The sequence below is a fragment of the Scyliorhinus torazame genome, chromosome 18 (assembly GCF_047496885.1).
Source record: "Scyliorhinus torazame isolate Kashiwa2021f chromosome 18, sScyTor2.1, whole genome shotgun sequence".
Taxonomy (NCBI): Eukaryota; Metazoa; Chordata; class Chondrichthyes; order Carcharhiniformes; family Scyliorhinidae; genus Scyliorhinus; species Scyliorhinus torazame.
In genome coordinates, this window is record NC_092724.1 from 135,874,936 (window position 1) to 135,900,736 (window position 25,801).

General features: G+C 43.8%; 1 protein-coding gene across 4 annotated transcripts in view; it reads right to left on the reverse strand.

The window, feature by feature from the left end:
* The window catches only part of sdk2b (sidekick cell adhesion molecule 2b), a 1,174,030-nt gene that overhangs the window by 460,312 nt on the left and 687,917 nt on the right, over positions 1 to 25,801 (reverse strand). For all 4 annotated transcript variants that reach the window (XM_072483445.1, XM_072483444.1, XM_072483443.1 and 1 more), the window contains one exon: positions 13,401 to 13,534. In XM_072483445.1, the coding sequence (XP_072339546.1) occupies positions 13,401 to 13,534 (134 nt within the window). The remainder of the gene's footprint in view (positions 1 to 13,400; positions 13,535 to 25,801) is intronic.

Here is a 25,801-nt window from a genome sequence, read left to right on the forward strand (position 1 = left end):
CCATCCACTCCATCCTTCTGTGAACTATTCTGATGAAATGTCATTGACCTGAAATGCTAATTCTGTTTCCCTCTCTCAGGTGCAGCCACACTTATTCATAATAATCTTTATTATTGTCACAAGTAGGCTTACATTAACACTGCAATGAAGTTACTGTGAAAATCCCCTAGTTGCCAAACGCTGGCGCTTGTTCGGGCACACAGAGTATTCAGAATATCCAAATTATCTAACAGCACGTCTTTCGGGACCTGTGGGAGAAAACCGGAGCACCCGGAGGAAACCCATGCAGACACGGGGAGAACGTACAGACTCCACACAGACAGTGACCCAGAGAATCGAACCTGGGCCTCTGGCGCTGTGAAGCAACAGTGCTAACCACTGTGCCGCCATGCCACCCGTATTGCAGAGTATTGTCAACATTGCCAGGCAATGACCATCTCCAACCAGAGAGAATCTAACCGATGCCCCTTGACATTCAATGGCATTACCATTGCTGAATACCTCTACTATCAACATCCTGGGGGTTACCATTGGCATGAAGCTTACCTCGACCAACTATATAAATACTGCAACTACAAGAGTAGGTCAGCGGCTGGGAATTCTGCGGAAAGTAACACACCTGCGGACTCTCCAAAGCCTGTGCACAATCTACAAGGCACAAGTCAGGATTGTGATGGAATACTCTCCACTTGCCTGGATGAGTGCAGCTTCAACAACACTCAAGGAGCTTGACATCATCAAGGACAAGGCAGCATGTTTGATTGGCACCACACTCCCTCCAACACTGACACACAGTAGCAACAGTGTATTACGTCTACAAGAAGTAAGCAAAGTCGCCATAGTCTCAGATGACCACAGGCTGCTATCCCCTTTGAAGGGTAGAGCTGACTGGTGGAGATTTAACCTAAGGATCACCACATCTCAGGCAAGGTTGAGAAGGCTGGGCCTTCATGAATAACTTCAGACGGTACCAGAATTGAATCCGCACTGTTGGCCTCGGCAGTAGGAACCAACGGGCCAACTAACTAAGCTAAACCGGCCCCTTCATCTATAAGATGTTCAGGAGGAACTTGCAAAGGCTCCTTGGACAGCACCTTACAGACCCACGACTACTAACATCTAGAAGGACAAGGGTAGCAGATACTAACACCATCACCTGGAGGCTCCCCTCCAAGCCACTCACCATCCTGACTTGGAAATGTGCTGCCATTCCTTCACTGTCCCCGAGTCAAAATCCTGGAATTCACTCCCTAATAGCACAAGGGTGTAACTACACCACCTGAACTGCAGCAGTTCAAGAAGACAGCTCACCAACGCAGAGGCAATTCGGTATGGACAATAACTGCTTGCCTAGCCAGCAATTCTCACATCCCCTGAATGAATTTTTTTAAAAATCCTATTTTTATTTTCAACTTCCAGCTTCAGCAGTATTTTGCTTCTCTTATCTCCTTTGGGTGGTGACCTGGCAACACACGGAACTCAGCCCATGTAAAGTCATGGGGCAAACCCATGGAGTCATTTACATCTTCATAATAACTTAGATAATTGATAGCTGTCTGTGTATTGTGATAAATCCTCAATATTTATTCAGTTTCCCTTTGAAAAGATTTGAGCTAATTTCCATATTCTGGATTTTAAAGGATTCAGTTCCTTAACTTAATATTCTCTGCTTTCCCCATGAGATTCTTGTCCATTCGATGTTGCATGGATTAAAATTTGCAAGCCAGTTAAGCCACACACCAAATAAAGAACCCTTTAAATCAATCAAAAAATTAATTTCCCATGCTTTCTCTGGCCCTGGGGAAAGAGACTTGCTGTCCCAGGTTATCGAGTGGCGGCAGCTCGCATTACTCAACCTGGTTCCCTCAGGCTGTTTTCTGTCTTCTTCCAGCTGCCACAAGCTTAGAGGTGTCTATCCTTTGCTTTCTGACACTGGGTCTTCCACTCTCTATTTTGTTAGGTCGTTAATGAGGAGAGATTGAGAAGAGCACCCAGGCTAATGAGTCTCAAGTTTCTACTTTATGTGAGTCTGTGCGAACTGAATCAGGTGCCAGCAGACAGCGGGAGAGAGGTATAGGCATATAATTGCTTTCTGGGAAGAAGGTGCCACAATCATCACACAGAAACCAAAAGGTTAACTGTGTCAAATTGAAGAAGATGAACTTGTTTAACGTAGGAGTCAACTCTTCATTTAACTGTAACATGTTTGATCATGGCTCAATCAAAAAGAAAAAATGTAGAATTTTTGTTCCCTATTTAATTTCTTATAAATGTTTCCCTCCCACACATTCCCTTTATATGTTTAGTAGCCAAAGGTGTAACATTTTGAAGTCTATCACCCAGTGAGGTGTCAGCTTTTCTCATACAATCATACTCAAAGTAGACTTTCAATGTAACAATTTTACAATGAGATTATCTGATTTTATCTGCATCCTGCAGTAGATTTAATATTGCAGCTGAACTATAAAGAAAATTAAGGATGTACATATGCAACAAACATTCACAAAGACCCTCAAAAGGGGACAATGGGTTGTTGATGAAACGGTTTGATTATTATTTGCTGTTCTTTTAAAAAAATATGTTTATTAAAATGTTTTCATAATAAACAAAATCATACAAAACAATTGAACAAAGTTACATGATCAAAGGTCGAGACTAACAAGCAAAAGCACATATTATGTTAACCCCCAAAAACTAACCCAAACCCTCGAACAGCTGACAGTGATTAGCTCCTTAAAAAATAAATTAGTGGCTGCTGTCTTAGGTAGCACCCTTCTACCGACCCTCTAATGGTGTACTTAACCGTCTCCAAATGTAAGAAAGACATGAGGTCACTCAACCAAGCCAAGGGGGGAGTAGGAGACCTCCACCCAAGTAAAATTCATCTTTGGGTTATTAACAAGGCCAAGGCGAGGACATCTCCCTTCACACCTGTCTGAAGCACCAGCAAGGCTGATACCCCAAAAATGGCCACCAGCGGATATGGATCCAAAGCAACATTGAATATTTCTGACACAAAGTGGAAGAAAGAGGCCCAAAAGCTTACAAACTTGGGACAAGACCAGAACATATTAGTGTAGTTAGCCAGCCCCTGAGAGCAACGCTCTCTGTTGTCCTCCACCCCAGAGAAAAATCCACTCGTCCTCGCTTTAGTCAAATGCGCTCTGTGCACCACCTTGAATTGGATCAGACTTAGCCGAGCACATGAAGACATGGAGCTGACACTGTGAAGGGCGTTACTTCATACCTCATCCAGAATGGGACCCAACTCACCCACCCATTTAGCACACAACTCACTCAACGGTGGTGACTCCGCTGAGAGGATATGGCCTTATATGCCCCAAATGGTCCATCAGCAGACCCGGAAGAAGACAAAATCCTCTTCAACAGGGAAGACGGTGATGCCAAGGGAAAAGAGGGAAAACCCTTGCACAAAAAAAAAAATCGAAAATCAGAAAGTATCTAAAAAGACTGGAACTAGACAGTTGGAATTTCTCGATCAGCTCCTGAAAACTGGCAAACCTCCCCTCCACAAACAGGTCTCGAAACCTCTCCAAACCCCTCTCCTCCCTTGACTTAAATGTTGAGTCCAAACCCGCTGGCAGAAAAAGGTGATGATTGCAGATGGGGCTAACGAAGACCTGGGGTAGAGCTTAAAATGCTGCCTCAACTGCTTCCAGATTCTCAGGGTGTGGACACCACTATGGATTCAGGGAAAATCTTACCTGAGAGAAAGGAAACAATGCAGTTACTATTGCACCAAGGCTAGAAACCATGCAGGAGCTCACCCCCATCTGCCCCCCTATGGAATCAGGATTACTGAACCACAACAATGGCCGGGGTTCCCGATGTGGCGAGGTAAAAACGGGATTGGTGCCTTCCGGCCCCCCTCTGGTGGCAGGAACAGGGTTCCCGCCCACACTCCAGCGGGAGGATGCAAATGGGTCAGGGCCGGGTTCCATATTCTCCTGGCTTGCCTGATTCTCCAGTCCTCTGGACTGGGAATCACATGAGTGGGATTTACGACTGGTGTTTCCCAGCATGACTCTGATGTGGTGGATCAAGGGGGTAACTCTTAAAGGGTGTTAGTGTCTTAAAAAATATTAAGGTAGATAAGTCCCCAGGGCCTGATGGGATCTACCCCAGAATACTGAAGGAGGCTGGAGAGGAAATTGCTGAGGCCTTGACAGAAATATTTGGATCCTCGCTGTCTTCAGGGGATGTCCCGGAGGACTGGAGAATAGCCAATGTTGTTCCTCTGTTTAAGAAGGGTAGCAAGGATAATCCCGGGAACTACAGGCCGGTGAGCCTTACTTCAGTGGTAGGGAAATTATTGGTGAGAATTCTTCGAGACAGGATCTACTCCCATTTGGAAGCAAATGGACGTATTAGTGAGAGGCAGCACGGTTTTGTGAAGGGGAGGTCGTGTCTCACTAACTTGATAGAGTTTTTCGAGGAGGTCACTAAGATGATTGATGCAGGTAGGGCAGTAGATGTTGTCTATATGGACTTCAGTAAGGCCTTTGACAAGGTCCCTCATGGTAGACTGGTACAAAAGGTGAAGTCACACGGGATCAGGGGTGAGCTGGCAAGGTGGATACAGAACTGGCTAGGCCATAGAAGGCAGAGAGTAGCAATGGAGGGGTGCTTTTCTAATTGGAGGGCTGTGACCAGTGGTGTTCCACAGGGATCAGTGCTGGGACCTTTGCTCTTTGTAGTATATATAAATGATTTGGAGGAAAATGTAACTGGTCTGATTAGTAAGTTTGCAGACGACACAAAGGTTGGTGGAATTGCGGATAGCGATGAGGACTGTCGGAGGATACAGCAGGATTTAGATTGTCTGGAGACTTGGGCGGAGAGATGGCAGATGGAGTTTAATCCGGACAAATGTGAGGTAATGCATTTTGGAAGGTCTAATGCAGGTAGGGAATATACAGTGAATGGTGGAACCCTCAAGAGTATTGAAAGTCAAAGAGATCTAGGAGTACACGTCCACAGGTCACTGAAAGGGGCAACACAGGTGGAGAAGGTAGTCAAGAAGGCATACGGCATGCTTGCCTTCATTGGCCGGGGCATTGAGTATAAGAATTGGCAAGTCATGTTGCAACTGTATAGAACCTTAGTTAGGCCACACTTGGAGTATAGTGTTCAATTCTGGTCGTCACACTACCAGAAGGATGTAGAGGCTTTAGAGAGGGTGCAGAAGAGATTTACCAGAATGTTGCCTGGTATGGAGGGCATTAGCTATGAGGAGCGATTGAATAAACTCGGTTTGTTCTCACTGGAACGAAGGAGGTTGAGGGGAGACCTGATAGAGGTATACAAAATTATGAGGGGCATAGACAGAGTGGATAGTCAGAGGCTTTTCCCCAGGGTAGAGGGGTCAATTACTAGGGGGCATAGGTTTAAGGTGAGAGGGGCAAGGTTTAGAGTAGATGTACGAGGCAAGTTTTTTACGCAGAGGGTAGTGGGTGCCTGGAACTCGCTACCGGAGGAGGTAGTGGAAGCAGGGACGATAGGGACATTTAAGGGGCATCTTGACAAATATATGAATAGGATGGGAATAGAAGGATACGGACCCAGGAAGTGTAGAAGATTTTAGTTTAGTCGGGCAGCATGGTCGGCACGGGCTTGGAGGGCCGAAGGGCCTGTTCCTGTGCTGTACATTTCTTTGTTCTTTGTTCTTGAACTCCTTAAGGGAGTTGCCCCCAAAGTCCATTCAAGGGCCACCCTCCCCCACCCCACAATGCCAGACCTAACCACCCGACTGGAATCAGACCCCCCCACCCCCTCAAGATGCCCTAAATAAAGAGACCCCCCCCAGAGAGACCCCTACTAGGGGGTCCTCCACAGAGACCCTCTCAATAAAGAGACCCCCCCCCCCCACAGACACCCCCTAAGAAATATGGGGGAGGTCTCCATACTTAGGTCTCCTCTGTGGGTGTTGTCACTAATTTGGGGGTCTCGGTGGGGGGGGGTCCCTATTTAGGGGTATCTGTGGGGTCCCCCTATTTAGGGGAGCTCTGGAGGAGCAGGTGAGTCAATAAACAATTTAATGGACTCCCAGAAACCTGCTGAATAGGGACCACTCAGAGACCCCCCAAATAGGGTGTCATTCCTCATAGCCCCCCCTAAATAGGGGTACGCCTTGTCTATTTTAAGTTGAGCACTTCAAATTCACTCAAGCGTGAAGGGGGGATAATTGGAATGCATGTAACTCTCTTTGAAGTGGTTGATGTTTGTAAACATTGTGGTTAGAGCATTTCAGATTTACTGATCCATGAAGGAAGATGAATGAAACAGCTGTGAGTTTGGAAGCTGTCAATCACAGCCCACTAAGGGAAATGAATGAATGGCTTGCAGCTCAAGGATCTTAGGGGTTTAAACATAGGTCACTGGTTTCTCTTTATAGGAATTGACACGTGATGCTTCCTCTGCCTGAGCCAACAGGTGCATACCCAGGTGAGTGTAACAACATTGATTCTTCTCACTGCCTCTGTCTGAACAGCTCTCTAGCTTCCTGACAGGGACTCATTTCGGGAGGGGGTGGGGGGTTGGTCCCTGACAGGGATCTCATTTCTGGGGGGCGTCTCCCTACTTAGGGTACATTTGTGGGTGTTCCACCTATTTAGAGGGTCTGTGTGAGGGGGTTTCCCTTATTTAGGGGGTCTCTGGGCGTCCCCCTATTTAGGGGTCTCTGAAGGGGCAGTGGGTCAATAAACAAGCTGCATTTTCTTCCATTTCCTGTGATTTGTAAGTTATTTTCTCCCAATTCAGTGTATCTCATTGTGCCACACAATATTCCCTACCTAAGAGGTCTATTCACAAGCATATGCCAGTTTACCTCTGCATTGGTGTAGGTGACATGAAGATACAGGGTTATGGCATCATACAATGGACATCATGGTAATTTCAGCTTTTTTCTTCCTTTTCTTTTTCTAGCATATTACACAAAATTAATCCTTAATCCTTACAAGGGACAACTATGAGCCAACTACAATTCTGTAGGGGAGGTGTGGTCTCAGTCTAATTTCTCTTCTGAAAACTGGAACGTCAGACAATGCAGTACTGCATGGAAACAGCACGGTAGCATTGTGGATAGCACAATTGCTTCACAGCTCCAGGGTCCCAGGTTCGATTCCGGCTTGGGTCACTGTCTGTGCGGAGTCTGCACATCCTCCCTGTGTATGCGTGCGTTTCCTCCGGGTGCTCCGGTTTCCTCCCGCAGTCCAAAGATGTGCAGGTTAGGTGGATTGGCCATGCTAAATTACCCTTAGTGTCCAAAATTGCCCTTAGGGTGGGGTTACTGGGTTATGGGGATAGGGTGACCTTGGGTAGGGTGCTCTTTCCAAGAACCGGTGCTGACTCGATGGGTCGAATGGCCTCTTTCTGCACTGTAAATTCTATGAAACGTCAGTCTCAATTGTGTGCTGAAGACACTTGAACTGGACATGAACCTTCTGTCTCAGAGGCAAGACTGTTTCCACTGAGTTACAGCTGACACATTAAGTTGCATCACTTGAAGTGCGAGAGAAACCAGATGCAGTATCCACCGAGAAAAGAAACCGAGACCAGTCGAGGAAGGAAACAAAAGCCAGCTGCCGCATTTATTGAGCAAGAACAAACCAGCAGCACCATTTGAAACTCGGGTGCTGGTGAACCCAGTAGCATGTTGGTGGGTACATCGGTGGTGGAAGGAAAGAGCACATGCTTAAGGCAACTTTGGAGAGAAGAGAGAAAAATAAGTCAGCTGCGTCATGTTCTGTAGACTGGCCGATATGAATGATGCACGACAGAACATCTAGTTTAAATAATTTATTGTGAAACAACTGCGTGGAAAAAATAACTAGAATGAATAAAATAACAAACTACTAACACTAACTAACTATTATAGGGCTACTGCAAAATACGTCTATCCACCAACTCGACTTACTCCCAACTTCCCAGACACAGGGTCACGAGGTGGGTTTACACTGCCACCTGATGGTCAGAGGCCGTGTGTAACATTATCTACAGAATTGCTTTATGCATATCATCACAAGCAGTGGCACTCTGATGAGAGAGAAGAGAATCTTGTGCAATACTTGCATTCCTTTCTAGGCCGACAGTTACTTCATGACATATTCGGTGTATTCAAATTTTAAAGTTACCAGCTATACTTTCAGAAATACACTTGAATTCCCATCTTATCTTTTATTCATGGGCACTTTTGAGTTGCTGGCATTCTTGGGGCCCTGTCAACTGGTACTGATTTTCCAGATTGACGTACACTTTATAAAACTTTCCTCAGGTTGGAAGAACGTTAATGGAAGATTCTTCTGTGCATCGCAGTTACTAAATACTTAACAACAAAAAACAAATGATGTCTTTAGACGGGATGAACTTTGGCTGGCGCAGATTTGTCTGAACAACCCTTAAATACTAAACCGTTATGTCGGTCTGTGGAGATTTACTGCAAATTAAATTCTGCAGGAAGCTGACAGGATCATTTGAAATCTGGAGACCAGCTCAGAGCTCTTTAAAATTCATAACTTAGTGAAGAGTACAAGGAACAGGCAGGAATTCTTCACCTCATTTTGTGCTTTGAGATTTGTAAGCCAAGGGCTAAAGTAAATGTCATAACTACTGAAATGTAGTCAACCTGGTTGGTTAAAAAGCCGAAGTAATACTGCATATATGCAATCAATTTGAAAGTCAACATTGTAGTAGCACCACTACATTAATAAAATATTTGTATTGATTACTACCTAGATTACTATTCTTTCATTTACAATACATTTCATTTGAAATACATGTAATTGATTCGAACTTCGTCTGTTTTTCATTGAAATCAGATGACAAGAAAAATAAAATCTGCACAACAATGAAAGAATATATTTCTCCCCTGACCTCACTATTTTCTCGAGTATGGTAGTATCCTTTATCAATGATTACTCAAAAACGGGAATATGTTTTTCTTGCTACAACAATAGTTTCACATCTTGCTTCTAGTATAAACTGGGTATTAGCAGTGACACTGGGAGATGAAAGTATCTCCACACACATCTTTTTCAGTGTGTGAGAGGGGATAAAGTGAAAACGTTTACATCCTTCAAACAACCTTACTTCATTTTCATTACCCTTAGATTTCCTGCCCATGTATGAAATCTTCACTTTTGCCATGAGAAGAAGTTTTAAATAAAGTATGAGCGAGAGGCAGCACAGTTTTGTGAAGGGGAGGTCATGTCTCACTAACTTGATAAGAGTTTTTCGAGGAGGTCACAAAGATGATTGATGCAGGTAGGGCAGCGGATGTTGTCTATATGGACTTCAGTAAGGCCTTTGACAAGGTCCCTTATGGCAGACTGGTACCAAAGGTGAAGTCACACGGGATCAGAGGCGAGCTGGCAAGATGGATACAGAACTGGCTAGGTCATAGAAGGCAGAGAATAGCAATGGAAGGGTGCTTTTCTGATTGGAGGGCTGTGACTAGTGGTGTTCCGCAGGGATCAGTGCTGGGACCTTTGCTGTTCGTAGTATATATCAATGATTTGGAGGAAAATGTAACTGGTCTGATTAGTAAGTTTGCAAAGGACGACGCAAAGGTTGGTGGAATTACGGATAGCAATGAGGACTGTCAGAGGATACAGCAGGATTTAGATTGTTTGGAAACTTGGGCAGCAAGATGGCAGATGGAGTTTAATCCGGACAAATGTGAGGTAATGCATTTTAGAAGGTTTAATACAGGTAGAGAATATACAGTGAATGATAGAACCCTCAAGAGTATTGACAGTCAGAGAGATCTTGGTGTACAGTCCACAGGTCACTGACAGGGGCAACACAGGTGGAGAAGGTAGTCAAGAATGCATGCGGCACGCCTGCCTTCATTGGCCGGGGCATTGAGTATAAAAATTGGCAAGTCATGTTGCAGCTGTATAGAACCTTAGTTAGGCCACACTTGAGTATAGTGTTCAATTCTGGTCGCCACGCTACCAGAAGGATGTGGAGGCTTTAGAGAGGGTGCAGAAGAGATTTACCAGAATGTTGCCTGGTATGGAGGGCATAAGCTATGAGGAGCGATTGAATAAACTTGGTTTGTTCTCACTGGAACGAAGGAGGTTGAGGGGCGACCTGATAGAGGTCTACAAAATTATGAGGGGCATAGACATGGTGGATCGTCAGAGGCTTTTTCCCAGGGTAGAGGGGTCAATTACTAGGGGGCATAGGTTTACGGTGAGAGGGGCAAGGTTTAGAGGAGATGTACGAGGCAAGTTTTTTACACATTGGATGCCTGGAACTTGCTGCCGGAGGAGATGATGAAAGCAGGGACGGTAGTGACGTTTAAGGGGCATCTTGACAAATACATGAATAGGATGGGAATAGAGGATTACGGACCCCGGAAGTGTGGAAGATTTTAGTTTAGATGGGCAGCATGGTCGGCGCAAGCTTGGAGAACCGAAGGGCCTGTTCTTCTGCTGTACTTTTCTTTGTTCTTTGTTAAACTAAAATAAAAGCACATTGCAATCCAATCTAAGTAAAAATAAATTATGGTCGCGCACTACTCTGGAGGTGTTATGGTAAATCTTGTGAGTGGCCTCTTGCACGCTTTACCCGGCTCGACACGCCTCGCGAGATCCCACTAGATCTCACGAGCTGGATCCCTCCCACAATGGGCGTAACCTAAGTTGGCATATTTAAGTATTTAGTTAGGCACACTTAAATATGTCTCCGCTAGAGCTAACCAGCCCCCCCCGGGGTCTAATTGCCTCACCAAGGAGACCCCATTATGGCGTCATTTAGCACTGGTCTCCACAAACAGGGACCAGGTGGAACAACACTTGGATGGGGGAGGGGGTCTCACAGGTGATCGGATGCCACCGGGTGGCTGGCCTCTGGGCCGTGTGGCACCCTGACACTGCTGATGCTGCCTGGACACATTTGCACTGCCAGCCTTGTACCCTGGCAGTGCCACCCGGGTGCATTTTGCTGGGGCCGGGGATTGGTCCCAGGAGTGACCTGTCCTTATGAGGTGGGGTGTGAGGGCTTGAGGACCCCCCAAACAGGTAGGTTGGGTCATTGGGAGGGTTCGGGGTGACGTTGGAGGATCAAGAGATTGGGGCACCATTTAAAAATGAAGGCAGAAAAGAAGGCAAATGCGGCCCCACCGAGGCCTGAAAAAATGACAGTCCTATTCCATAGCGGGGTGTTCTCGGTGCTACAAGCGCTGGAAAAGCCCTGTCAAACCCGCCCACAACTTTGTATTTTTTTCATTAAATCGCATCCTATATAACAAAACACTGTGGGCGCAATTCTCCCAAAAGATTTCTAAGTGTGGTCTTCGGTGGGAAACGAGGTGCAATTCCCGCCGACGTTTTTAAAGAATGTCCCAATCTCAAACTAACGCTCTAGCCCCGCACCTCTCGGCAGCAAAAAACCCTCTTCTCAACAGTAAAGACACCCCCCCCCTTCTTGCCAGCAAAGACCACACCCCAATTACCAGCATCATGTCCCCCCAATCGCCCGGAGCAGAGCCTTACCTGCCCCCTGAGGTAAGTGAGATCCCGCTATGGAGTCGTCAAATGCCTTCATTTTAATGCCCCTTCAGGCACCACCCCTTCAGGCCCCGCCCCTTGATGGTGACGATGTGACAGTGCCAGGCTGATACTGCCAGGCTGGCACTTCCAGGTGCCATGTCCCCGACTACTCGGGGCCTACAATGGCCTATGAGCACCCCCCCCCCCCCCCCCCCCCCCCCCGGCATGGTCATCACGTCTGGTCTCTGTTTGCAGAGGCCAGTAGTGATTCGCGCCGGATTCATGCTGCGCCGACGGGTGGGAAAATTGCAGGAGTCGGGAGAATCTGGCTTCAAACAGATCATGCATATTTAAAGGAGGACTTAAATATGCTAACCTGGCTCACACCATGTGAGGACGTGAAGCAAATCACGTAAATTAGAGCGGACCAGGAGAATCGGGAATTGTTTGGTGCCCGGTGCAAATCCCGTTTTGGGTCCGTTCTGGAATTTCCCCAACATAGCGGAATTTCCACCAGGCTTAACTGAGCCGAACAATCGCCCCAATGATAGAAGAAAGTAGTACACTGAATGCAAGCTTTTCAGACTTCATTTCTCATGCTAATTACGAACATATTCCACACTGGATCTCTCAAAAGGGGCAGGCTTATTATTCTGCAAAGTAAATCTGGGGGCTACACCTCCAGATCAAAGCAAAATCACAATGGAAGAAATTAAATCTTCAACACTCCTTTCTCCTGTTCCGTAAATTTTAATCCAGTTTCATTTAAAATTTAAACAAAAACGTCTGTGCTGGTTTATTGGGGAAAGATAATCCTGAAATAGGTAAAAATGATTATATATTATAGTCCCATCTATCAAAAAGGGAAACTGTGGTCATTCACAAAAAACTTTAATTTTGTCAATAAACGTAAATCAAAATGGTGCATAAAACTAAATTCTTTTGGGAGTATTACCTCAATCCTGTCTGTCAATAGTTGTTTCATATTCCACCTATGGAGTTACGTACTTGGCTCAGGATGAACTGATTTTTCATTATCCATAATCGCTAGGCTGTTGCTCAATTTCCTGTTCCTCATCTATAACTTAACAGTGGGGAGTTGGCCACTTTAATTAACAGAACACAGGGTTCTGAAATGCCTCATTGCACTACTTATTGATTTATGGTAAAACACCACGAATAGCACTGATTATTAAGAGGATAGTGTTGCGTTAAAGGCTGCATGAAAGCATGTATATGAAGCAAAAGGATAGAAACTATTTAAATTACATGAGGATAACAGAAAGCTCAGATAAATTATTCATCCTCTGGTACAGGCAGTATGATGTTAACAATAAGTTGATTATGCTCTTCATGTTAATGCAATTTATGCAAAAAATTGAGATCATCAAGTTGATTTTGATGACTATATTATAAAATACCATCTCTAAATATCCCATTGTCAGTCAATATTTATGCATTATTTGGAGAATGGAAGTCATTTTTTAGTTCCACATCAAAGAGTCGCTATCTTGCATGTGTAGATCAATGACAGAGATATTAATGCAAGGTTGATTAATGACAAATATCACCTCTTGATAACAGATTCATTTCTTACTTTTGGTTTAGTAGTGAATTCTTATATTAGGTGTCACTTGGCATTGACTTTTTCATTTTAAGATTTCATTCATCATGTGGCATATTGATTAGGTTTGGCCTGAGGCAATATTTTATTGCAGGATTCTTGACATATGCTTGACATGGGCTTCTGTGTAACATACTGTGAGCTTAGCATTCGTTTCATGTAGATGTTGTGCTGGTTTCTGAAATACTTTTCATTCATCATTGCACTGACTGATGAATATTCACCATTCACAAATTACTTTCAGCATCTAGGTCACTTACTTTCCACAGTCAAGGTGATGGGCTGGCTGGTTTTGTTTTCTCCATTTTTGTCATTTACCGCCTGGACGTAGTATCTTCCTGTGTCAGGGGCCACTGTCGACAGGATGACGAGTGTGTTTTCCATTGTAATAGCTCTGTTGGGACAAATGGGGGATGAATGAAAAATGGGAAGGCTTGCAAAAAATAAAATCTTTCCATGTTGTCTTTTAAGACAGTTAAGTTCTTTCTGCACATAATGGTCAGAAATCATAGAGACATTGAGCTGGATTTTCATTCTATAGACTAGTAGCAGGAGTTGAGAGATTTCCGACTTGCCCTAATCACCTTAGGAGAAACAGCAAAAATGGGATTTTCGTTCTCGAGGGATGGATGTTAACTGCAGCAGGTGTCAACTGCAGTCGGGCGTGCCATCCCTGGAAGAAGGTCAGAGGGCACCACTGGGGCTGCCAAATGCCTTGGTGGGATGTTTGAAAGGGCCACTTTGGTGCTCTGGGACTTTGTCCCAGTTGTAATGATGGCAGTAAAACATAGAACAATCCTCTAGCCCCTCTCAACCGCCACACACTCCCCATCCCCCATCGATGCCATTTCATGCCCCCAATTAAACTCCCATTGCCCCTCATATCCTCAGTGGCAAGTTATGCCGCTCTATCCACCCCCCATGTTCCCTTATATCCTCTGTGCAAACCTGTGGCACTTCCATTCCCATCCACCCACAATATACTCTGAACAGAACCAATGAAGCCTACAGTAAAGAGAGCATATATGAAAAGGTTTTTAAAAAAGTAATTCTGTGTTACCTTCTCAAAAAAAATATTCTTGGTGCAACCCTATAAAAATGTCAATCACCTAGACCATTTAATACATTAGTATAAGAAATTATAAGGACTTGAAATCTATTTACTTTGTGTAAATAAACATTGTGTAATAGACAGAATAGATCACAGAGCAAGTGCTGTCAATCAAGCAATGTTTTCCCTGGGAGCCAGTTGTTTCAACAGATGTCTGGGCTCACACATAATGAGTTTCTGCTGTTTATACTTTTATAGGGCTGTAGCGAAAATAAGGTTTTTTAAAACATAGAAAGTTATGAATGAATGATTTTCCCCCACACATGTCATTGTTTCAATAGGATTCATTGGCTCAGTTTTGAGTATATAATGGATGAATATGCATGGAGGTACCACAGATTGGCATAGAGGGTATTAAGGGGCCAAGGCGGTGATGGATGGAGGGCCATGAAGGGTATGAGTGGTCATGGAGTTGGGTAGAGGGATATTTTTTGGCATGGAGGTGATGGGTAAGAACTCCGGAAATTACCTTTCAAAAAGATCCCTCATCCAGAGTGTGGTTCATGACGCCTCTGAGGAGCCATGAACCACACATCCTTTAAAAGCTGGCCCAACTCCAAGAAAATTGTGGGGGTTGAATATTAAACACCTAACCATCTGCATCTTAATTTATTTTCTGCTTGGATCAGAATTTCAACAAAGTGTAAGGAAAAACTATCAAACTTCCAAAATGTGATAGAATTTCTCACTTAATTGTTCATTTAGAATCTTAGCATATTCAAATATATTTGATGTAAAATACTAAACAAAAATATTTTATACCAATGTGATAAGAGTTCTGATGAATGCTCTTGCATCTATCACACATAGAAATAGATTATCTCCATAATGTTATATAATGAAGAAACATTTTATCTTGCATCAGGAACTTCTGGGGAGGGGTAGAGTCGCATTCCTACTTTCTTAGCTTGAAATTATTTTGATGCTATCTCGCCCGACCTTACGACTCAGGTGGGGGAGAACTGTGCAGGGCAGTTCGCTCCTGAGGCCTTCAGTCAAACGCTGAAAAATCGGACAAAAGGTGCCAAGCCCCCTTTTTATGCACCTGCTGCCATAAATCAGGTGTGCTTAGAGGTCCAGCCATTTTCAAGCCAGGGAAAAGGTATGTTTGTCAGGTAGTTGGTTAAAATTTGGGGTGGGGAGTTGGGCAGTCCGGGTGTGGGGGTGTTGGTCCGGGCCTTGGGTACTAGTCATGGGATTTCCTGTGTGGTTGAGGGGGAGAGTTGATACGGGGGTTGAGGGATGGGGGAGGGGGTTTCCAGGTGGCAGGGGAGTGTCAGAGGGAGCAGTTAGGATTTTCATCATAGATTATCATAGAATTTACAGTGCAGAAGGAGGCCATTTGGCCCATCGAGTCTGCACTGGCTCTTGGAAAGAGCACCCTACCCAAGTTCAGCACCTCCACCCTATCCCCATAACCCAGTAACCCCACCCAACACTAAGGGCAATTTTGGACACTAAGGGCAATTTATCATGACCAATCCACCTAACCCGCACATCTTTGGACTGTGGGAGGAAACCGGAGCACCCTGAGGAAACCCACGCACACACGGGGAGGATGTGCAGACTCCGCACAGACAGTGACCCAAGCCGGAATCGAACCTGGGACCCTGGAGCTGTGAAGCAATTGTGCTATCCACAATGCTACCGTGCTGCCCAATAATATACTTTTATTGTCACAAGTATGAAGTTACTGTGAAAAGCCCCTAGTCGTAACTATTGATCAAACAATCCGTCTAGGAGCCATCCGAAGGTTGTGATTTAAATCCAATGATTCCTGAAAGATCACCATCAATGCCTCCGCAATCTCCTCAGCTACTACCTTCTGAACCCTGGGGTACAGTCCATAAGGTGATTTATCCAACATCAGACCTTTTAGCTTCCCCAGCACATTCTCCTTAGTGATGGCCACTACACTCACCTCTGCCCCCTGACTCTCTTGAAGTTCTGGTATGACACTGGTGTCTTCCACCATGAAGACTGATGCAAAGTACCTATTCAGTTCCTCTGTAATTTCTTTGTTCCCCATTACCCATTACTACTTCTCCAGCCTCATTTTTCAGTAGTCCAATGTCTATTCTTGCCCCTCTCTTACCTTTTATATATCGAAGCAAAAACTCTTGCAATCGTCTTTTATATTACTAGCTAGCTTACGCTCATATTTAATCTTCTGACCTTATTACTTTTTTAGTTGTCCTCTGCTTGCTTTTAAATGCTTCCCAATTCTCTGGTTTCCCACAAATCCTCACCACATTGTATGCTTTTTCTTTTTCTTTTATACTGTCCTTGACTTCCCTTGTCAGCCACGGTTTCCTTGTCCTCCCTCGAGCATGCTTCCTCCGACTTGGGATGAATTTCTGTTGTGCCTCCATAATAACCCACCAAAACGCCCGTCATTGCTGTTCCACCATCGTCCTTGCTAAGCTCCCCTTCCATCAACTCTGGGTCGCACTTGGAGGGGGGGGTTTGCACCGGATCTCACTGGGAGGGTGGGTGTCGGACTGGATTACACTGGGTGGGGTGTTTTAGGCTGGGTTGGGGGGGGGGGGGCGGGTCGCGAGCAGGGGTAGTGTCTATCAGGGTAAAACTGACAGAAACAACCTTCCGAAGTTAGCGATTTTAAATCCCTTCCGTCGGATGCTTTCCAGGCCAGTGCAATTGTCCCAAAGGAAGTTGACACATCTGGGCAATTGAAGGATAAACCATTACACAAGAACCTCCAAGAGGGATTCCACAACGTGTCTTGGGGTACCCCTTAAATGCAACACTGGGGAACCAGGAAGTTATGGGCCACTGACACAGACTGGCTAGTTTTCTGTCTTCCTTTTTTTTCTTGCACATCTTTTACCTGCATGGACCTCTTCCAATCATCATGGAAGGTGGCCAGAGAAGAAAGCCTCAATCAAAAGCACAAATGTAGCCATGACTACAACTGAATTGGTTCTATTTGATCTGTTTTATATATAAAATGTATTATATTGGACGGACAAGTCTGTACAACTGGATTCTTTGTTCACATCAGAAATGCTTTCCAATCAATCCGGTCGATGACCTGTCACAAGGGCACAGTGAGGAACAGTTGAGAAGCTGCAACAATAAGTCAATTCTTTGTTGCTAATCTGAAAATATAAAAACAACTTCCTTTTGAAACTGATTTTACATGTTATATGCTTGGCTGCAAGAACATTTACAACACTTTATTGCAATTACTTCTGAAAACTAAATTGTGTGACATTCTGATTCAAACTTAAATGATCAACTTAACTAATTTCATTCCAGCTACCAAGATAATAGCTAGTCATCCCCCATACCTGTGCCAATCTGCAGGTCACTGTAAGTTGCAGAACCACGGTATTTTATTCAACTATACTGTTCCTTTCGTGTTGCAATGCAGCTATCTTTTACATAACACTTTAAATACAATTATGTTTATGAATGTAACTTAAATTAGCTGAGCTCTCAATTTCATAGAGCTGTCAATCATTAAATGTAATTAGCTCACTCGTGAAAACATTTATCAGAAATGTGGAATGATTTCAGTATTAAAAAAGAGTTCTGCTGCAATTGAAAAAGATGGTGTGAGATTTTTAGATGGGAAGTGGTGGTGGGCAGGTGATTGGGTAATTACTCGAGGACAAATTACCATTAAAACTTTCAATTTAATAATCTTTAATTGTCTATTTAAATTCAGCAGAACTCGGCTCTTTAGAGCATTACAGTGACATGAAATGATTATCATCCCACTTCATATAACTTGTTTATTATCAAATTTGAAGTCAGATCTATTAAGCACAGACTAAGCAAATTTAAAATGATTGTACATAGCTTGCACCTCATCTAAATGTGATGCACTTTCATGTTGTGAAGTGCATCTGATGTAACCGTTACTGTTTCAGTGGCAATGGAGACCTTATTTTTCATGAACCTTACAAAGTATTACTGGGCCCACTTTTGGCTGGCTAAGAATGAGGCTCACATCATGATAGTTGTACAGTATCCAAATACCACCCAGTTGCTATGTCTGGCATTCTGTGCTGACTGTGTACAGTGGCTCGCAATGTTTTCAGTTCTGTGTTTTGTGGAAAACAAAGCTAAGTGAAGTAAACTAAACATGAAGAGCAAAGCATCAAAGATGCTGCAGCATTGCTCTTCTGAACCAACATTTTTATCAGCAGCAAGTAAGAGCAGTGCCTTAAATCCCAATTGCTCCATCATTAGTGAAGTTCAACAGAGCTCAGTGTTGTGGTATGTATATTTGTTTTGCGGTGCATATTAATGATTTGGACTCAAATGTGGGAGGCAAGATTAGGAGACTTGCAGATGACACAACAATTGGCCGTGTATTTAATAGTGAAGAGGATACCTGTTGACTCCAGAATTATATCAAAGTTTTAGTTTAGTGGGTGGAAATGGCAAATGGAATTCAATCCAGAGAAGTGTGAGGCTATGCATTTTGAGAGAGCAAACAAAGCAAGGAAATACTCAATAAATAGGAGTGTATTAAGAGAGGTTGGGGAAGTAAGAGACCTTGGGGTGCATGTTCACATGTCCATGAAGGTGGCGGGGCGGAAGATATGGTGATAAAAAAGAAGACATATGGAATGCTTTCCTTTATTTCATGAAGAACAGAATACAAAAGAAGGGGATCAATGCTGGAACTGTATAAAATGCTGGTTCGGTCATAGTTGGATTACTGTGTGCAGTTCTGGTCACCCACATGACAGGAAGGACACAATTGCTCTGGAGAGAGTGCAGAAAAGATTTACAAAAATGTTGCCAGGGCCCGAAAATTGCTGCCATGAGGAAAAATTAGGTAGGCTAGGGTTCCTTTCCTTAGAACAGAGGAGGCTGAGGGGTGACTTGATTGAGGCGAACAAAATCGTGAGGGGCTGAAACAGAGTAGACTTGTTTCCTCTTGTGGAGAGGTCAATTATCAGAGGACATGGATTTAAGATGATTGGGAGACGGATTAGAGGGAATATTAGGAAAACCTTTTCACCCATAGGGTGATAAGTGTCTGGAATCCGCTGCCTGAATAGGTGATTGAGCCAGAAACCCTCAATTCCTTTAAAAGATACCTGGATCTACATTTAAAGTACTCTAACTTGCGAGGCTACGGACTGGATGCTGGAGGGGGAATTAGGATGGGCGACTAGTTTTTTTCAGCCGGCACAGACACCGTGGGCTGAATGGCCTTTCCCTGTGCGATAACCTTTCTATGGTTCTACTAGGTTATTGATGACACATCAACGTATAAAATAGTCCTGACCAATGTTAAACTTGTTATTCGTCTACATCATCTCCATTGATGTGAGAATAAAGGGACAAAAAAAAAGGTTTATGTTTTTCTACGAGTTATCCACTCACGTTTTTGTCTGTCAATGTCCTTTGTCAATAAATCCGGACAGTTTGGGTAGAAAACTGGAATGTCAAAGTAAAGTCAACTGTTCCATTCAGAACATTACAAACCCAGAGAAAATAAGAATGCATGCGCGAAGGAAGTGTCGGATTGGTACCGTCAAACGTGTTCTTCTCTCTGGCTGGACTTCTTCACAGGTCAATGTTGGTGGTACACTACATTTTGTTTGATATCTAACACATTTGGCCAGAGATTTTTATGTTGTCACCGGATGGAAATTTCCATTTCCCAGCTTGATAATGCCACACACACACATACGCACAATTGCAAGGTTCAATCAGCACAAAGTTGAATAATGCTGTAATGCTAAACAAAGCACCCGGCACAGCGCAAAGAATAGAATCATTTGGCCTGAATGCAACTGCTGACACGGCAGCACTTGTCTCAGGCTTTTCATGGTAAAATGACAGCTCAAGAAAGGCTGATGTCTGCAACAGCCTGATAATTTTAACGCAAGATCCTTTTTGTCATGTTGCACCGCTTTCTCTCTCTTTGGAGTACAGTCCTGATAAGACTTAGCAGTCTCAGTTTAACGGCAAAATATTTAATTTGCCCAGAATCTGTATGCCGTTATTAAAATTCTGTTTTTAGGACATCACCGCAGTTGATGCCACTTTTCAAATTACCAACTGAAATCAAGTCAGAATTATCTGAGACTTTTTCCATTAAATTCCTGTGAATACTAATGATGTACAATGTGAGAGTAAAGTATAAATTAATTTAATGTAATCTTTGAGTTTTCACATAAGTTCTTTCTTATTTAGACATTCATGGAACGTGGGTGTTGCTGGCAATGCCAGCATTTATTGCCCATCCCTAACTGCTCTTCAGAAGATGGTGTGACCCACCTTCTTGCCCACTGCAAGTACACCTACAGTGTTTTTTGGAAAGGAGTCCCAGGATTTTGACCCAGCAACGGTGAAGGAATGGTGATATGGTTCCAAGTCAGGATGGTGAGGGGAACCTGCAGGTGGCAGTGTTTCTCATGCATCTGTTGACCTTGTCCTTCCAGGTGGTAGAGGCCGTGGGTTTGGAAATTGCTGCTAAAGGAGCCTTGGTGAACTGCTACAGTGCATCTTGTTAATGGTACACACCGTTGTCACTGTGTGTCAGTGACGGAAGGATTGAATGTTGAAGATGATGGATGGCTTTCTGAACAAGTGGGCTGCTTTGTCTTGGATGGTGTTGAGCTTCTTGAGTGTCGTTGGAGCTGCATTCACCCAGACAAGTGGAGAGCATTCCATCACACTCCAAACTCATGCCTTGTCGATGGTGGACAGGCTCTGGTGAGTCAGGTGGTGAATTACTCTCCACAGAACTCTTAGCCTATGACCGCAGCCACAATATTTCGATGGCTGATCCAGTTCAGTTTTACATCAATGCTAACCCCAGGATATTGATAAGGGGCTAAGTAGTGGGCAAAACCCATCCCAAACTAACTTGCAGAACGAGGTAGAAGAACAACTCAAGGCAGTAGTTAGTGACTACACAGAAGGACGTTCATGGTCGTGGTTGTTGTTGAATAAAATGTAATTAAATAATAAACAAAATTGTTATACAAACATGGTTGGTTGGTCAGATAACCTGCTTATCCCTCCATCTGCCTAAGGGATTGCTTTGAATCTTTTGCCCCAACAGTCTCCCACCTATTCTCCTGCAGACATTGTCTCTCACTGGTATTTGGAACCATGGACACCAGCAGCTCTACGGGACTTGACACAAATCTTTATTCGAGTGTGACTACAATAAGCATATTTGACATGGGCACATCAAAGTTGAATCCGATCCTGTTCTCATCTCACACACTTTCATAGGCTTTCCAGCTGAGGTCAATGGACCTTGTAATCACAGTAGACTGGTAGGTGATCCTTTCTCTGCCTATCCACAAACACTCATTTTTACTTAACTTAGCAGATCAAAATTTCTAAGGTGCTTGTCTTTGCATTTCAGCAGCACAACAGATGATATTTAAACCCAACAAGTCATCAGGATCCATTCCATCAGGGCTTCCTTGATGCAGGTTACAAATGTTCGGGGACCATTCTATTTCCAGTAGTAGATTATGCAGACGTTGTGTCACTTCAGCAGTCAACAGCAAGTAAAATCAGCCAGTGCATACATCAGCCCATATCAATGAGGTTCCATCATTCTGAATGTAAATTTGGGAGCAAACTCGTGCTGCCAGAGACTTGCTCAATAGGCACAGGACTGACCGGAAATTGTGACGCGAAGCAAGTTGAAGCGTAAAATGTTATTCAATTGCTGCGCCAGGCTTTCTGTGGAAGGCTTTGGTGTCTCTCAGTGTGCAGGTTTAGCTCAATCCAGTGTCATATCCAGCAAACAGAATGCTCAACCCTCTCACTTTAACAACTAATAATGCATTCTTATTCCTGCCCAATAAAATCACCAGAGATCTGGTTATGACAATGGAAACAATAAAAGCAAAGTGATTATAACAAATGATCCATGATCACTGTGGAAACTGTGTGTTCATTCCCTTTTCAACTCTGGTGAATGAAACTGGTTGGAAGAACTGTACATTGTGCAGTACTGAACATGCACTGTACCCAACATGCATCTGTAATATAAACACCCCTTTGGAAAAGTATCTATTTATTATACATGTACTGTTAAATATTTGTTGTTGCTGCAAAGAGAAAAAGAAATAGAGGCTCCACACTTTAAGTTTGTAAAAACATAGTGCAAGGTTTAAGACATTGATGCACGATCAATTGCACAAAGACTAAGGTTGGGTACAACTGTGGCTTTATTGCAGTCAGATGCGTGGCCTCCTGCTGCAGCTGGTGAAATGGCAGCTAAATGGAGGACATGCATATTTATACTCCTCCTACTGGGCGGAGACAGCCGGCAGGGGCTACCGGCGAACCTGTAGTACAGGTCCTACCTTACATCCGCTAATACAGGTGTACAGTGGTTCACCACAGAGATGTCGCTTTTACAGGTGAACTCTCCAAAAGCCGGCAAAACGCTCCGTTATTGTCACTGCATAATATATGACTTTCACCAGCCAACTGTGTTACTTAAATACATAACACCACTCCCCCTTTACTCCTTTAGTGCCAACAGATTTTCTTTAAAACACTTCAACAACTGATCCAACACAATATTCGTAATGGACCAATAATTCCAAACTCTTTAAAATGTCTTTGACATTTTGATAAGCATTTTCACATTCTTTGGTCTAGTGCCAAGCTAGTTTGACACAAAGCAAAGTGTGTAATGGCTTTAGCCTCACTGCCAAGTTAGAGATGGATTTGCCATAATAATTGAGCAATCCTAAAAATGACTTCAACTGCATTACATTTAGTGAACATGGAGCTTCTAGGATCTCAGCCATCTTCTTTGGTTCTTTACATGAACCGTCTTTATCAATGATATAACCCAGATAGTTGATTGAATGCTTCACTTTTATTTCTTGACTCTAAGATTATGATTTTGCAAATGTCCAAGAGTAGTTTCCAAATTCTTGACATGTTCCTCATCATTCAAACCTGTAATATGGATGTCAGAGGTAACATTGCACACCAAATAGCATACTCAGAATTTGTTTCATGGATCGCCGAAAAAGAGCAGATGCCAAAGTTATCCCAAATGAAAATCTCCGACAATGAAAAAGACCCCAATGTTTCTCGATGGTAAGTAACAGTTGTGACTTTGCAGCCACATTCATCTGTAGATATGCTGGAGGAAGATCGATTTTGCAAAATCTTTGGCCCCTTGAGAGTCCAGCGAATAAATCTTCGATAAGTGGTCGAGGATAATGGTTATTACACAATACTAGGTTGATTGTGGTTTTGAAATCCCCACATATTCTTCCGGAACCATCCCTTTTTAACACAAGAACGATTGGTGCCGCCCAATCACTTCCAGTAAAAGGCTCAATGCATCCTGTCTCAATTAACCGCTCAAGTTCTTCCACTTTTGGCCGGTCGGCAGAGGGTATAATATGCACTTTAAAGCACTTATGCACACTGTCTATCTTGGTCTTGAGTTTGATTTCCACTCAAGGATCCAAGTAACTCTTCAAATACCTTTGCTTACTTATTGCGAAGTGGTTGTATATAATTTTGGAATTGGTTCACGATGGTCCAGCGGAGCTTTATCTTCCTCAACCATATCGAACAAGCAAGGCTGGCAAGTTTCCTTGGACAATGTGGAGGGGCATCACCTCTTTTTGACCGTAAATTTCCACATTTATCTTGATGCAAATCTTCAGTGGCATAACCTCAGGTGTACGTCCTCAAGAAAACATCTGATGTTGGTAAAGGTAGATGTTTTAGCCTCTCATAGAATCATAAAATACCTACAGTGCAGAAGGAGGCCATTTGACCCATCGAATCTGCACTGACCCTCTGAGAAAGCACCCTCCCAGACCCACTCCCCAGCTCCATCCCGTAACCCCACCTAACCTTTGAACGCGAAGGTGCAATTTAGCTTGGCCAACCCACCTAACCTGCACGACTTTAGACTGTGGGAGGAAACTGGAGCATCCGGAGGAAACCCACGCACACACGGGGAGACTCCACACAAACAGTCACCCAAGGTCAGAATGGAACCTGGATCCCTGGTGCTGTGAAGCAGCAGTGCTAACCACTGTGCTGCTGATTGTGTATTGTCTCAGGTATGAGCGATACTGCAGCTCCTGTATCCACTTCCACCTTGATGGTGTTTCCATTACATTTTGGATAGACCCAAAAGCATTCAACTGACAAGACATCAAGTTTGAATTCTTTAAGCTGATTTGACACACTGTCCCCGAGTGAGTCTTTATTTCTGACATTTAACGGATAAACTCCACCAACAGACATGGCTGTGTTTCCCTTGGCACATTTCATTTGTGCAGATGAAAGTTGGTGTGACAAACATGCCTTGGCGAGGTGGCCTACTTTACCACAATTCTCCTTACTCCGACGCTGCAAGTTCCATGGAAGTAGCGATTTCCCCAGTAGTTTTCAGGGTTAATGCAGCTTCAGTCAACAATTTCCTTTGGACGGCTTCATTTATGAAGTGTTTCGCCAAGTGAGTGACCAAATTCACAGTACTTGACTAATTTATGTACTGTTGCTACGAATTGCAAAATGCTTTACCCTGGATCCTTACAGCATCAGCAGCGGACGGGGAGAGAAATGCCCTTCCAAGATTGTCATTAACTCTTTGCAGGTTTTTTTCTCCTGGTTTGGCTGGGTGGACTAGGTTTTGTAACAGCATGAATGTGTTTCGCCTAACCGAGCTGAGAAAAGTCACAGCACGCAGGTGTGCCTCTTTCTGATTTGTTACAAAATATTATTGGAACCTTGCCTCATAAGAAGTCCACATCTCATAATCCTCGTCAAACGTGTCCATGGCGCCACTTTTTCTTGCTGTTTTTCGGATCCCGGTTCCCTAATCTGTGCTTATTCAGCCTTTCTCCCTTCCGATTATTTCCATAAAGCAAACAATTTCCATGCCCACAAGCAAACTAGTTCTTCCCTTGCCTGGACTATCAGTTCCTGAGTAGTAGGTTGCAGAGTCAGCAGCCTTCTAGGTACCCTTTCCTGCAGCCTGCTTACAGCCCGCACGGTCTCCACATCTTTTACCCACTACAAGCAGTAAAAACTCCTGAAACTTTTGTTTGAAAGATATGCCCCAGTAACTCACAGTTGTGTCCTAATTAATTTTCAAAATTATTTCGCTTTAGCGGCTGTCGCTATTGATCGATTGACTCGCCGGCGCCTCTTTACGATCTGAACGGTTTTCTATTTTTTACACTTTCCACAAATTCGTCGATGGTTTTCAACCCAAGTGGCAGTGATGATTTTCTTATGACCCCTTCGGCGAAGATTGTTTATGGCCTGAATCCTCGTCGCCAGTTTTGTCTTTTTAAAAATATTTTTATTCATAAAGTTTTTTCCAATATAACACCAGCACAACCATACTCATGCGACAATTACAATATTTCAACCTCCCGTCTCCCAAAGCCAAACCCCAAAAGAACAAAAACCAATTCCCTAGATCCCTACGACCCCCCCCCCCCCCCCCCCCCCCCCCCCGCTCCTTAACAGCTGACGGTGACCAGCTCCTTGAAGTAGGAAATGAATGGCTGACGGAAGAACCTTTCCATCGACCCTCTC